The following is a 13,601-nucleotide window of genomic DNA, read 5'->3' on the forward strand; positions in this document are numbered from 1 at the left end:
GAGAATTAAATCCCCCTTCATCTCCATTCACTTCACACTGCTGTTGGAGCTGGCCACACCCCGCACCATTTGAGCAGCAAGCAGGGCGAAATGCCCGACAGCGGTGTTACTGTGCCCCTGCCTGGAGGACTCTGGCTGGGGTCCATGCTGGTGGGACAGGGGAGGCAGGGGGGAATAAAACTCTTCCCTACCCCCTTCACTTTGTGGGGGCCTGTGTCTGGCCATGCCCCCACCCCTGCTCTGTCTAAAGATCAGAAGGGTGGAGCCAGCCTTGCTCTGCTGGAGCAGACAGCACAGCACAGCCCAGCACAGGGCTGCAGAGTATGCTGGGATCCTGGGGGGCTCTGATTTAACTTGAACCAGGAAGTGGTTTGGGACAGAAGTTCCATAAACTGGTTTGACCCAAATCAGCTAAGTCTGATTACATTCAACCAGGTTTATCTTAAACCAGTTTCAGCCATTTTGAAACTTGTTTATATGCACTGAACTTCTGTTCTGTTACAGGTTTAAACCAGTTTCTGATCACTTAAACCGGTTTATGTGTAACTTCTGTCCCCACTGGCTAATCGCATAACAAACCATCACGTCTGTCAGTGCCCTTTGTAGCAATGGTTAAGGAGCTGCTATCCATTGTTCTCCTCCCTGTGAGACACTGCAGATAATATTTTTTATTTTTACTTGGTAAGGAAGAAACTTCTCTTATCATATTTCCTAAATACAATGTACACTGCAATTTCCAGCAGCTGTTTTTTGGGGGAAAGGGTGCGTGTTGTACGTGAAAAATATGGAGGGCTCATAACATATACTGAATGGAGTTATACAGATGTAATGAAGTGATTATCCTTGGTGAGGGTTGGAACCAAAAATAGCTTTAGAATCCTAGCGGATTAGCTAAGGGCTCAAAGTCCCTGGTCCTCTCACTTTTAATTGGCTTCCAGTGACTTAAGAATTGACTTAAGAATCCTGTAGAGGAGGAAGCAAATTCCTGGTCTACGGGTGAAGTAACTTTTTTGGTTCTCAAGAGTCTAAGGAAACTCAAGCGTGCCAAATACGTAAACCTAAATTTCAACATACCTTTCTGTTGACAGCAGTTCCCTTTACTACCTGTAAAAGGTACAGAGGGTATATACAAGAGAGAAAACTTTTTGCTACTGTACAGTATTTGGGGTATTTGCATCCTTTTTTGGTAACCCCTTGCATAGTGGAAGCCAGGAGGAAGCAATGACTGGCTTTTGATGATATGTAGGAGTGACTCATCTTATCCTAGTAAGCCACTGTGCACTGTCAAATGATTGTATTTTTTCTAATAACATGAACATTAATACCCTTAGAAAGGTTTTAAAAAGGGAGGAAAAATTCAGCTTCAAATTAATAGTTTCTTAATGGCTGGTGGCTATTAAATAATATTTATGCATTATTCATTTATGTTAAGTTTAGGGAGCACTGTTTTACTGAACTGATGAAAGCTCAACAGACAAAGAACATGATTAATCTGAATATTAAGCTCTTTGATAGTTTCTGTTACATGCTTTGATCTCTGAAATCCGTCTGAAAGGATGCTTCCATAGAAGCTGAGAATCCATTCTTCCTTTGTCCTCAAATAAATTTGATTCAAAATAACACTACAGGCCTTGAAATCTTTAGGACAATTAGAAACTGTGTTGTAATTCCAAAGCACACCAGAGCTTGGAAAGTAATATAGATGTATTTTGAAGAAAACCTAAAATACTTCTTTTAAATTCAGAACTGCAAGAATTAAAAAAAAAACAAAAACATTCAAAACTAATAGTCGTAATGCCATTCATTTCTCTGTACAAGATACATACTCAACTGCATATACCTGTACAGAACCCCAGTGAAGAAGTAAGGGTCTAAGCATATCCTAAAGAAGGCAGAATATTTACAGATCTTTTCTATAACATACAAAATTATTATTTTAGTTACTATAGACACAACTGTGCTGATATTTTGAGTTCTGAAGTACAGAGAAGAGTAGGAAGTATCAATTTAAAAAAACAAACAAAATTTACAAGTCTCACTAGCTTTATCTTTCAGGTTACATTTATTTTACCTGGTTCTATGTTGAAGAAAAGTTTGGGATTTTTTTCTCCAGTGGCTGAATTTACAGATTTTGGAACAAATTAGTAAATGATCCTTGCTGTATGTGTCTGTCTGCTTCTTATATCACATTTTTCATATTTGGATAATTCAAAAAATAGCCCGACACATTTTAATTAAATTAAAAAAAACCTAATTATGAAAAAAATCCAACACCACCATAGAAAAGTCCTCATGGGATTGTTATGAAACATGTAAAAAAAAATCCAAATAATATTCTGAGGATTTACTACATATTGAAGCAATTCCAGCCCTTCTTAAGTTTGCAGATAAATGTATGTTTCTTTTTACCTGTTCTGAAGGATCTGCATAAATATTTGCAGGATGGGGTCTTATTAACATTCTTTATCACACAGTAAGTCTTTGAGAGAAAAGGGGTAAAAACAGTCTTGGAAAAGCACTTACCTCCAACACCACAAGTGTGTGAACACTGTGACCAGGCTGACCACTTGGAAAGCTGACAATTCACAATGCAATCCACGAGGCACTGAATGGTCATTTGTATAGGTTTTTCCAAATGCAGCTATAAATAAATAAATAAATAAAAACAAAAATGGAAATAAACAATAATAAGGTGGTTATCACTAAAATTAGAAAATTTACAAGGATGTAAGCCAGGGGGGAGGAGCAAAATATGGCCCGCAGACTGGATCCAGCCCTCCAATTGAATGGTGGATCCATCCCACAGGGAGGCACCCACCAATTGATTGGATCCTGCCAGCAGCTGCCCCTGTGGCACTCCGCATAGGGCTGAGCACCACCCGGAACAGCCAGCACCGCACTCCTGCCTCCAGCACTGCCACTGGCCCCAGCCGCACCCCTGATTAGCATGCCCAGCTTTTCAATGGGGCTGCTCTCAGTGTGGATGCAGCTGCCCAAATACAGCTTGGCTCCCCACCCCTCCAGTGGCCTCCCCTGTTTCTGCCCCTGCTGCACCACTCCAGGTGGGGTGGAGGGGAGCTGGAGCTGGACAGCACACCACCCCCCACCAGTGTGTGGGGCTCCAGCTCCAGCTCCTGGATGCCTTCCACCCACTCTGCCTGCTCAGCAGGATGAGCAGCCACCAGCAGGCAGCTGATTGGATGGAAGGCAGCTGGGAGCTGGAGCCCCATGCACTGGGGGAGGAGCCACCAGGCTGCAGTCCCCCGCCCCCCCACCCAAAGTGGCACAGCAGGGGCAGGAGGAAGAGCCACTGGAGGTAGTGGGAGCTGAGCACTACCCAGGCAGCTGCAGCCGCACCAGAAGCAGCCCTGCTGGGCTGTGCACACTGGCTGAGGTTAGGGCTGGGGTCAGGACCAGGCTGGGCTCCATGCCCAGCACCGTGGAGGCTGCTGTGGACTGCACCTCCACTGCATCTCCTGGGAGAGTTCTGCTGCATGCTCCCCCTGCCACCCCTCTCTCCCCCACCCCCAGCTGGCTCCCAGGACCTAGCACCCAGGCAGCCTCCCTACACACACACGCCCCCTTCACACCTATACACACAATATACGAGATTAAGACTTTATTTTGAGCTATTATGCAATTGCCTCTATGTACGCTACTAAAAAACCCATAAATGAGGACAAAAATTATGTTTAAAAATAAAATGGAAATATGTTATAGCTGATGCTTGATTTTTATAATATGATTTGGTTTTTATCTATAATTCATTAAAATTATATCTGCTGAATGATTTTGCATGTGCAACCCTCGACAACTCACCAAAATTCATCAAGTGGCCCTCCAGCCAAAATAATTGTCCACCCCAATGTAAATGATACTCATGTCATCATTTTCAGGGATTTTTTTTCCAAAGGTGCAGTAATAATGGATTACATTTTAAGAGAATTTTACATCTCAGAACTTCCCTGGTGCCTTGTTTACTGTAGGCTCCATTTTGCAAGCCCTTACTCATATGACTTCAATAGGACATAATTCTTAGTCCAATAGTTCTCAAACTTTTTAGATTAAAGGAATCCCTCATTAGACTTAAGGCACCCTTGAATAATGCCAGCCCTTTTCTTACACTCATTTTTCAGTGTGGAAAAATAAAAGAGAAATTCTTTGGCTGCAAAGAACTCAGAAAGACCACAACAGGCAAGGATTTTCTGAGACTGGATACCTATTTGAAATCTGCATTTACGTGAATCCTGTGTTGATTTTTGCACACAAAGTGCTACTATTGTGTGGCACCCCATGCAAGGATCTCACAGTACCACGATATGCACATATGCAGACATTACCCTATCACTGAAATCCAACTTTAGAGTAGAGAAAAGAAGCCATACGTTCAATCAGCATACATTATCATTTTCAGACTCTTATTTTCTGGTCCCCCCTCTCCCCTTTTTTAACCACTTCCAAAATCCAGGATTGATCATCACAAACTTCCATGACTTGCAAATGTTAAACGTAGACCTCCAAAGGCAGCTTTGTCAGAGGACTGTAATTTTCCATAACCAATTCATACATTAATCTTTAACAGATTTCTCTACTGCATTTGTAAACTTCACCTGGTCGCAGTAGTTTATATTTACTGTTTTTCCATCACTGCGCACACAGCTCAAAAGGCGGCTCCTAATCCCTTGTCCACAGGTTGCATTTTCACTTAGTTGACATGTACTCCAGTCTAAAAATACACAATAATTATATTTATTAAATCAAATTATAACTGCACTTCATTTTACCTCAGTTTACTCCATGATGTGGTTATCATCATTTAATTTGGAGCTTTAGAATCGTGAGCTCATATGAGAGAGAAACAAAACAGATAAAAAAGTATAAAAGTTCTAAAATGTTCTAAGAAGTAAGTCTCAGATATCCATTAACAAAAGCAGTACATCAGAGTATGCAGAAAACTGTTGAATGCTGATAAAGTATATCTTTAAAAAACAGTTGGCACACTTACAAGGCCATATTATTAGCCTGAAATAAAATTTCAGTTTGATAAAGTGGCCATAGAAGTTTCTCAAGTGCAACTCCATTTTAAGCTATTTGTTGTCTCAAAGTAATGCTCAGCATTATCTCAAACAGAGCTCTGTCTTAAGTGAAAGTGATATTTCCATTCTCCCTTGTATTTTTCCTTATTCAGAATAATGTTTAACATTTACCTGACCCAACATGAGCTTTGAAGCTCCATTTTTATATCAAAGAAGAAACTGAAAGAAAATATATATATTATGCTGTCCTTGCTACCAATAAAAATGAAGAATAATAAAGTACTGTCATTTGAAAAATGATTGTAAAAGAGGTACCATGATGTTGCATGTTTGTCTACTGGTAGCTTTCAAATACGCTTAAGGTATATTTCAGAATATCTTTTTTTCCTAACTGTCACTCCTGAAAACTGAAACACAGATCTAAAAGTAAAGCTGAGTTCTGTGGGGTTTTTTATATATAAGCACTAGCAGAGATGGTTAAAAAAGAGAACTTTTTTTTCCCCCCTTTTCTCCTTTTTTTATTTTGGAATTTTCCAACCAACTCCAGTCATTTGTAAATAAGTTTCTAAATGCATTTTGCCTTCACGTGCATCTATGCAACCCATATTGCTTTCAGATTTTACCATTGCTTTCATCTGGGTACTGTCCTCTTCAATAGGATTGCCCAGCTGTAACATTTCCTTGTAACTGGAATTTTGTAAATAATTCACTTTTAAATAATTCTTGTGCAAGAAGAACAGAGTCCATCCCATTCTTGTTAATTTATAGTGCAGCTGCATTGATAGCACAAGTAGCAAACACTCACCTTGAACCCCAGCATGCCTGCTTCATCCAGTGGCCGCAGTAGCGGGTGCAGGGTGAATGGGCCATGGTGCCTAGGCAGTGGGGCCAGAGCCAGCAGCAGTAGCTATAGTGCCAGCAGCAGCCAGCAGGAGCCATCGCTGCTGAGGCTGCCAGGAAGCAAGTCCAGCCACTGCGCCACCCCAGCCTTGCTGCATACCCAAGGGATAAAATCCACTGGCAGGCCAAATTTTTTAAAATTTTTTAAAGTAAAATGTTTTGTGTTCAAAGGCAAATCAGCCAAATCAACTCCAAATCCATGAGTCATTCAAGAACCACATGTTGGCCCTACTACTGGCAAACATCCTCCACCCCCACCTGGGGCTTTGGATGCTTTCTAATCACTTGGTTGGCATCCTATGTGCAGGACCAGGCACGAAGGTTTGGGGTCCTGATGCCCCTGAGTTTCGCTTGCTCTCAGCCATACGGCTGCAGGAGCAAGCCAAGGAGGAGTCTCCCATGTTCATAAAGTGGGCAAAAGCCAAGATCTTCCCACTGGAAATGAAAGTGGGAGGTTAACTATACATTACCTCTGCAGGTACTACCTTATGTCAGGAAAGCAGTTATCCCCAGCGACCAGGAAAATCGCATTAGTGATCATGTTATTTCCCTTGCTAGCTAAATATGGTCTGTATTTCGCTGACCCCTTCTTTAACACACAGTTCATCAAGCAGGGCCCCAGCAGAGTCAACAGCATTTCAAGCTATGGTAACCCCATAGCTCAGCACTGCTAAGTATGTACATGTATTCCAGAGACCCCCCTACAAAGGAGCCACGTGCTAATCAGACCCCAGTAATGACAGGGAACTGGGTGTTCTTGCCATGAGTCCTGGGATGCTCCAAAAATGTATAAGCAAATGAGACACAGGGCAACCAGGTCCAGCTCCACCTCAGGGGGGGCAGAGCCACACTAATCATGTGGCAGGCTGAGAGAGGAGGGGACAGAAGGATTCTGGGTGAACTATTAGGGGCCTCATTTCATGGTGTTTGCCAGGCATTTAAGGCTGGTGAAAAAACAGGAATAATTGGCAATGGGAAAGAAGGACACAGCTCAGCTGTGGGAATGAAGAGGAAGTCAAAATATATGCTCATCATGACTTGGAATAAAAGTCAGCAGTGGGGGGACTGTGCTTAATCGGCATTACCCTATATATGACTCAGATGGCCTGTATTAATTTATACTTGTGGGAGGCTCCTATCGGCATGTTTGTCCAATGTAGCACAGGTATATTATAGCCATGCTCACTGTTGGCTGCATTTAATCAACTTCATAGTTTTCCATTGCTAAGCATATGCTGCTTTTAACACTGGCAGATAGACAACATATATAGTGAGTTTTCCATGTATGTGAATGTAAGATGAGGGGCTTTTCCTCCCGTGCTGATTGAGGCAAAAAAACCTCATCTCGTATTTGAGTAAATACACCCAAAGAGCAGATTTGCAGAGTAGTAGGGTGTTATATGCATAGCCATGTTTAAGACTAGAACTGTAGTTTAATATTGTACCATAAGTTGTCATGTCTCTTCAGACTTTGTAAATGTATAGTAAAGAGTGTGCGAGAAAGATTACTCTTTCCACTTGTCTGGTGAATCACAGTTATGCTTACCTGTCAGATTGTACTGATACTGGAAGCAATTTTTATTGAGAACACAAGGTTGCATTTGTGAATCTTCTGGGCAAGTCTTGGCATCTGAAGGAGACCTTAACACATGGCGAACACGTGTTTGCATAATATTGGGGTCACATACCTAGATTAAAAAAAAAAATTGCAAAGTAGAAATAGATCTCAGTGAATACTAGAGATACCAATTACCTGTGATACATATACATATTATGTTGTTATATGGTTATTCCTATATCAGACCACAGATTATATTATTTCCTTCCTGTTGTTTAAGATAGTTTAAATATTTTCAATAATGAACCTGTTTCAAAGGTATCATTAACATTTAACACATCTTTATCCTAATACTACCAAGCCTGACATCTACTGTACTCTATTTTGAATCACATCACTTCTTTAACAAATATATCCTATTGCTACTTAAGAGTACGATAATGGGTTAAGGAAGATAGCAAACAAAAAATTGAGAAGTCTTTTGTTGCGACTCCTCTATGATTTCCCAAGCAAAACCTTGTAGCAGTAAATATGGATAAAAAAAATTAATTATATCAAGTATTTTAGGATCCTTAATGTTGTAACTCAGTTAAAAGTGCGTTTCGGTTCCATGAGTGATCAAGGGGTCTGTCTGAGACACAAGACTTCACTGAGTGACACTTACCTCAGATGATTAATGCTTAAGCTCTTTTTATTCATGACTCAGAATTGATCATTATTCTTCTGCCAACACTGTTATTTGTAACTTAAAGACCCCAACAGAAACAGAGAGCATCATCTGGAAAGAATCTTTACTACAAGGACCACATGAAACACAATCAAAGAATAATGTCATGACTGCAACTGAGCTGCAACTTGGGAACATTCTGAAGATTTAAAGCTTATATTTTCTGCCATGCAGCAACGGTAGAAATGACAACAGACCATTCTTTTATACTGTATTTGCTACTACATACTGGTTATGACATTGTAGGCCATACAGGACCATTTTTTCAACAGCAGCTGATACATTAAGTAAATACATATGTGTCCATTCAAATCTAAATACACTTAAGCAAATATTACATGCTCTTACAAGTCCATGTTGCATCTCTGTATTTGACTTTCCATCCTAAATTATGTGTACAATCTAATAGGTATATTTTTAAATGTATCCCTCTCCTCCCTCACACAATTATATTTTGTACCATTCCCCCATTCTCTCCTAACCTCACCTGAGGCAGAAGCCTCTACTCCAACTAGCTCCAAAGCATTGCAGATGTATAGCCTTTGACAAAGTAAATAGAAGTGTCATGGTTTTATGGATGGAGGTTCATATCACTTCTCCTTATACCAGGGTAAACATTTTTGTGTTCTAAGTGTCATAAAGGGGTGGAGGACCTTTACATGTTTTCTAAGCATCCCTCTACATAGGACACAGACCAATGGCTTGAGGCTGCAACAAAATAGATTTATATTGGATATCAGGAAATTCCTATTCATCATTAGAACAGTGAAGCAGTAGAATAGGCTGCCTAGGGAAGCTGTGGACTTTCTATTACTGGAGGCGTTCAAGAAGAGGTTGGACAGCCACTAGTCAGGGATATGCCTATGTTCTACTATGGCTATTTCCCATGCTTAGAGACCACTCCCAGAAGCTGATAATTGATGGGATAGCCTCATCCTGGAGGGCTGTCTCCAGTGGTGCCCCCCAGGGATCGGTGCTTGGAATTTTTAATATATTCATTAATGATTTGGATGAGAGGGTGGAAAGCTCAATGATTAAGTTTGTAGATGATACCAAGCTGTGGGGAAACATGGGCACTTCGGAGGTTGGGGTCAGGATACAGGACGACCTTGACAGACTGGACTCATGGGCAGAATGGAATCAGCTGAGATTTAACAGGGATAAGTGCAAAGTCCTTCACCTTGGTAGGAAAAACCATCACCACAACTACATGATGGGTGGTGGTCCATTGTTCTGGCACAGCATCTGAATGACACCTGGGGGTCACGATCAATTGGAAGATGAATATGAGCCAACAGTGTTATGAGGTTGCCAGAAAGGCAATAAGAACTCTGGCATGCATCAGCCGATGTGTGGAGCCACAGCAGGGGACCAGACTTGATGAGCTTACCGGTCTCTTCCAGTTCTATGATTCTGGGCTATGCTGGTTGCCACATGGGACTGGGAGGGAATCCTGCCTCTCACTCCCTACCCATTTCTGCTATGTATCAGAAGGTTTTTTTCTTTAAGCCTTCCCCAGAGGCACTGGGTGTTAGCTGCAGCCAAGCTAGGAATTTTGACTGGAGCGTGCCAGTGCTCCTGCTGGGACTTAAACCATATTTGGAATCAGGAAGGCATTTCACCTCATGGTCAGATTTGGAAGAGATGTGGGGGTTTTGTCTTCCTCTGCAGTGGGAGACATGACCCTCTACCTAGGATCTCTTGAGTGTATATTGAACTTTTACAGAAGTAAGACATTGGCTCTCATGGTCCCCCTTCTTTATCTCTGGCAGGTTAGGATGTTATGTCTGGTGTTGTTTCAGGATTGATGGTAATTTAGATTAGATTATGGATCTGTATAGGATGGTTTGGACAGGGATAATCTTGCCTCAGGCAGGGGTTTGGACTAGATGACCTATGGAGGTCCCTTCCAGCCCTACTTCTCTATGATTCTGTGTTTCTATGAGTTGATCACTGGAGTGGAAAGCTCCCTCTGACCTCTGCTTGGTAGAGGTTGGTCATAAGGTCCCGCTTCTCTCTCCAATTTATCGCCATATTGGAAACATCAACCAGATTGGTGCATTTTTTAACCTTTTCTTCCATGGTTAACTGAATGTCAATCAGAAAGTTCACCTGGGGCCTTCTGCTAAAAGACAAGAATACAACAGAGCGAGTACACTTAATGGCACCACCAATATTACAAGTGCGGTCACTATAGACTTTGTTCAAGGCCAGCTGCTCACACACCAACACAGCACTACTATGGTGGGGAAAGTACATCACTTAAGTAAACAGAAGTTTTATTTTTTTAAGTCCCTGAAGGACTTGTGAAGGCTAATTATAAGCAACAATCACTCATTAGAGTAATAGCCCTGAAGCTAATGCAACTGTTTAGATGCATCCAAACTATCTATAGAAGTAAAGAATCAGGAATGGGTCATAAAAAATAGTGTCTTGAAGAAAAGGTTCTGGTCAGACTGAAGTAAATAGATCTTTTGCTGCTACTGATTAGAAAAAAACTGACACAGTAAATGAAACCAGTGGATCCTATTACTAAATCTTGGAACAAGACCTGTACTAAATATATGCAATACAATCAATTGAACAAAATGTTCATGAGCATATTTTATTCAGGAAAATTCCTCATGAGTATTAAAGTCCGTTTAAAGCAAGAACAATAAAGACTCCAACAGAACACGGTGAGCTGAGAGGGAAATCTAAAACTGTGTTATTTTTCATAAATGCTTGGGAATCTCAAATAATATATTTTGATATATTAGCCCCAAAATTAAAACCTCATTAAGAGTTTAAAAAACATGGCCATATTGCCTTGCAACTGCCTATAATACTAAACCCAGTGTGGGAGAAAATATAATTAATTCCCCTATTATGAATAATAAAAAAGAAATTTCTTGCCATTAAAAAACAAATTCAGATCTCAATTAGGCTACTGTAAATCTGGAAGTAGCTTCACTAACATTAGCAGAAATTTTCCTAATATAGCCCAAAGGAAACAGACAAATTTGACTCTGATTTGTTACTGATTTGTCAGTGACTAGTCTCCATATGTTTATGTTGTATTAGGGGAATGCCATTATCATCTTAGAGTTATAGGTCTCCATGCCAAATAATTTTACACAGTAATCTTATTGAACTATCCACTGTTAACCAGGGAATGGTCATCTCGTCATCTAAAATAAGCAATTATTCTTAATTATTTGAAAACTAATCCCATGCTAAGTATTTACCAATAGTTTATTACCTTTCCTGCAATTAATTTAATTGTTTGTCCTCACAGGGAAGAATAATAACTTAAATGATTTGCCAATAAAAATCAAAGAGGGTATCTCAGTAGAAGCTCCTAATTAGTTTGCTTATATATTCCAGTTCAGAAATCAATGAAGGTGCTGAAAGAAGCAGAGATGTGCAGGCTCTGAAATGCCTACTTTCAGTGTCCTTCAATCTGAGAACTTGTAATCAGAAACATTTTGGAAGTAATAGTAGGTACTTTCCTTTTTTCATGAATGCATCCTGTTGTGTCTTATTATAGGATGTTAACATAACTCATCCCAGAACATTGTACAGACTGTTATATTGAAACAAATTTACTGAAAAGCTGGGCTATTTTCACTCTCAGATATCTTCTTAGCCACAGCAGGTACTAGGACAGCCATGATTCAAACAGGTCACAGAACATCCTCCAGTTACCTGTGTTAAAATAATTATTTTACTGCCACTCTTGAAGCTGTCATTTTGATCAGCACAACTGATGAGCCATGTTGTTTGGAAACAAGAATATAAATGATAAACCAAATGCGTTAGTTATATTTGAATAATAAAAGAATTTGGAAGGTAGAGTGTTCAACTGATTATTCTGAGTCCATGGGAAACATACACAAATTTAAAGAAAGAAAACTGTAACTAATACCCTGTAATATTATTTGTTGAATTTCCCTTTACATAAGTTGAAAAGTCAATTTAGTGTTATAATTGATTTTCTGGCCTTACTCTTTCAAGTTATCTAAATAAAAAATTGAGGCAAGTATATATGAGACTAAGTAAACAGCAGGAGAGAGTGACGTGCAAAGAAAAAGATTAAAGCTAAAATTTTCAAAGAAGCTGAAAGGAGATGAGTACCCATCTCTGCTGGAATAGTAATGGGATTTGGGTGCATAAAATTCTAGACAGAAAGAATGAAAAATATTACCGTTAGATTAAACAATTAAGGAGGATCTGAATAATATGCAAATATTTAAGGAATATAAGTAGTAAACACTGGGTACATCTACACATTCATTAATGTGCAGTAGTTACTACACATTTAATTTAGTACTTGCTTAATGAAGTATTGACTAAATGTGCAGTAACTCATGGTACTGTGCAGTAGCACTTATGCATGTTTTTTTTTTGTGATGCTTACTGCATAATAGCCTAATATTACTGTGCAATAGTGTATTAGCATGATTTTTCCCTGACACACTGCTGCACAGTAGTATTAGGCTACTGTACATTAAGTATCTCAAGTAGATGCACCAACTAAGTAGGAAGAAACATTAGGGCAGTATAAATGAGGAATGAAGGGGGGAAAACAGATAAATTGCACATCACAAAGATGATCCTAATTCTGATATTATAAAAGCCTAAGTCTGTCTGTCTGTCTGTCTGTAACACTTTATTCACACTCTCATTGGCTGACAGAAATAGCCAGAGTTCTCCAAGCATGGGGGAGCGCTGCCATGATTTTGCAGCCATGCTGAGGACCGGACAGAGGGTGTAGCGCTGCTGGCCTCGATTCCCCCACTCCGCTCCCTGCAAGAGACAGAACAGCAGCAACATGGGGCATTAGGTGGTGGCACTCCATCCTGGCCCCCTCCCCTCCCTATCCCCCATCATTTTTGACGGACAATTGGCTAGTAAGATATAAATAGCATAATCAAACTCATCACCTGTACCAGCACATCCATCATGGAATCTGCCAGTACACGACACTGTCTGGTACTAGAAAAGCTTATTTGTGGAAAAGCATAGCTCTTGGATGGAATGGATTTTCTACAGAGATTTCAAGCAGGGTAGAAGACAGCTGAAGGAAATACATGAAAGGGAAACTGTTGGAAGATCACAGAAGAAGGCAGTAAGCAATTTTTAGACAGTCTTGTAGGCTGCATCCACGTGACCATGGATGTTTGGTTCCCCAAGGACAACTAGCAGCAGGACACCTTGTGCCACTGTTAGTTGTCCCTGTTAGTTGTTCCTGAGGAATACCTGTGCCACGCACCCTTTGGCATCCAGCAGGTTACTCTGGGTGGGGTAGGGCAGGCTGGGACCAGCACTGCACTGGCCCTAGCAGCCTTACCTAGGGTCCTGGGGGGCTGCAGGTGTGGCAATCCTGCCAAACAGAGCT

The 13,601-nt window shown here is 40.6% G+C and overlaps 1 protein-coding gene across 2 annotated transcripts in view; it reads right to left on the reverse strand.

Moving 5' to 3' along the window:
* The window catches only part of THSD7B (thrombospondin type 1 domain containing 7B), a 680,297-nt gene that overhangs the window by 38,425 nt on the left and 628,271 nt on the right, over positions 1-13,601 (reverse strand). For both annotated transcript variants that reach the window (XM_019480192.2, XM_019480191.2), the window contains exons 18-20: positions 7,483-7,624; positions 4,611-4,726; positions 2,524-2,641 (exon numbers count right to left, since the gene is read on the reverse strand). In XM_019480192.2, coding sequence (XP_019335737.2) covers positions 2,524-2,641; positions 4,611-4,726; positions 7,483-7,624 — 376 coding nt within the window. The remainder of the gene's footprint in view (positions 1-2,523; positions 2,642-4,610; positions 4,727-7,482; positions 7,625-13,601) is intronic.

The sequence above is a fragment of the Alligator mississippiensis genome, chromosome 4, assembly GCF_030867095.1.
Source record: "Alligator mississippiensis isolate rAllMis1 chromosome 4, rAllMis1, whole genome shotgun sequence".
In the NCBI taxonomy this organism is placed as follows: Eukaryota; Metazoa; Chordata; order Crocodylia; family Alligatoridae; genus Alligator; species Alligator mississippiensis.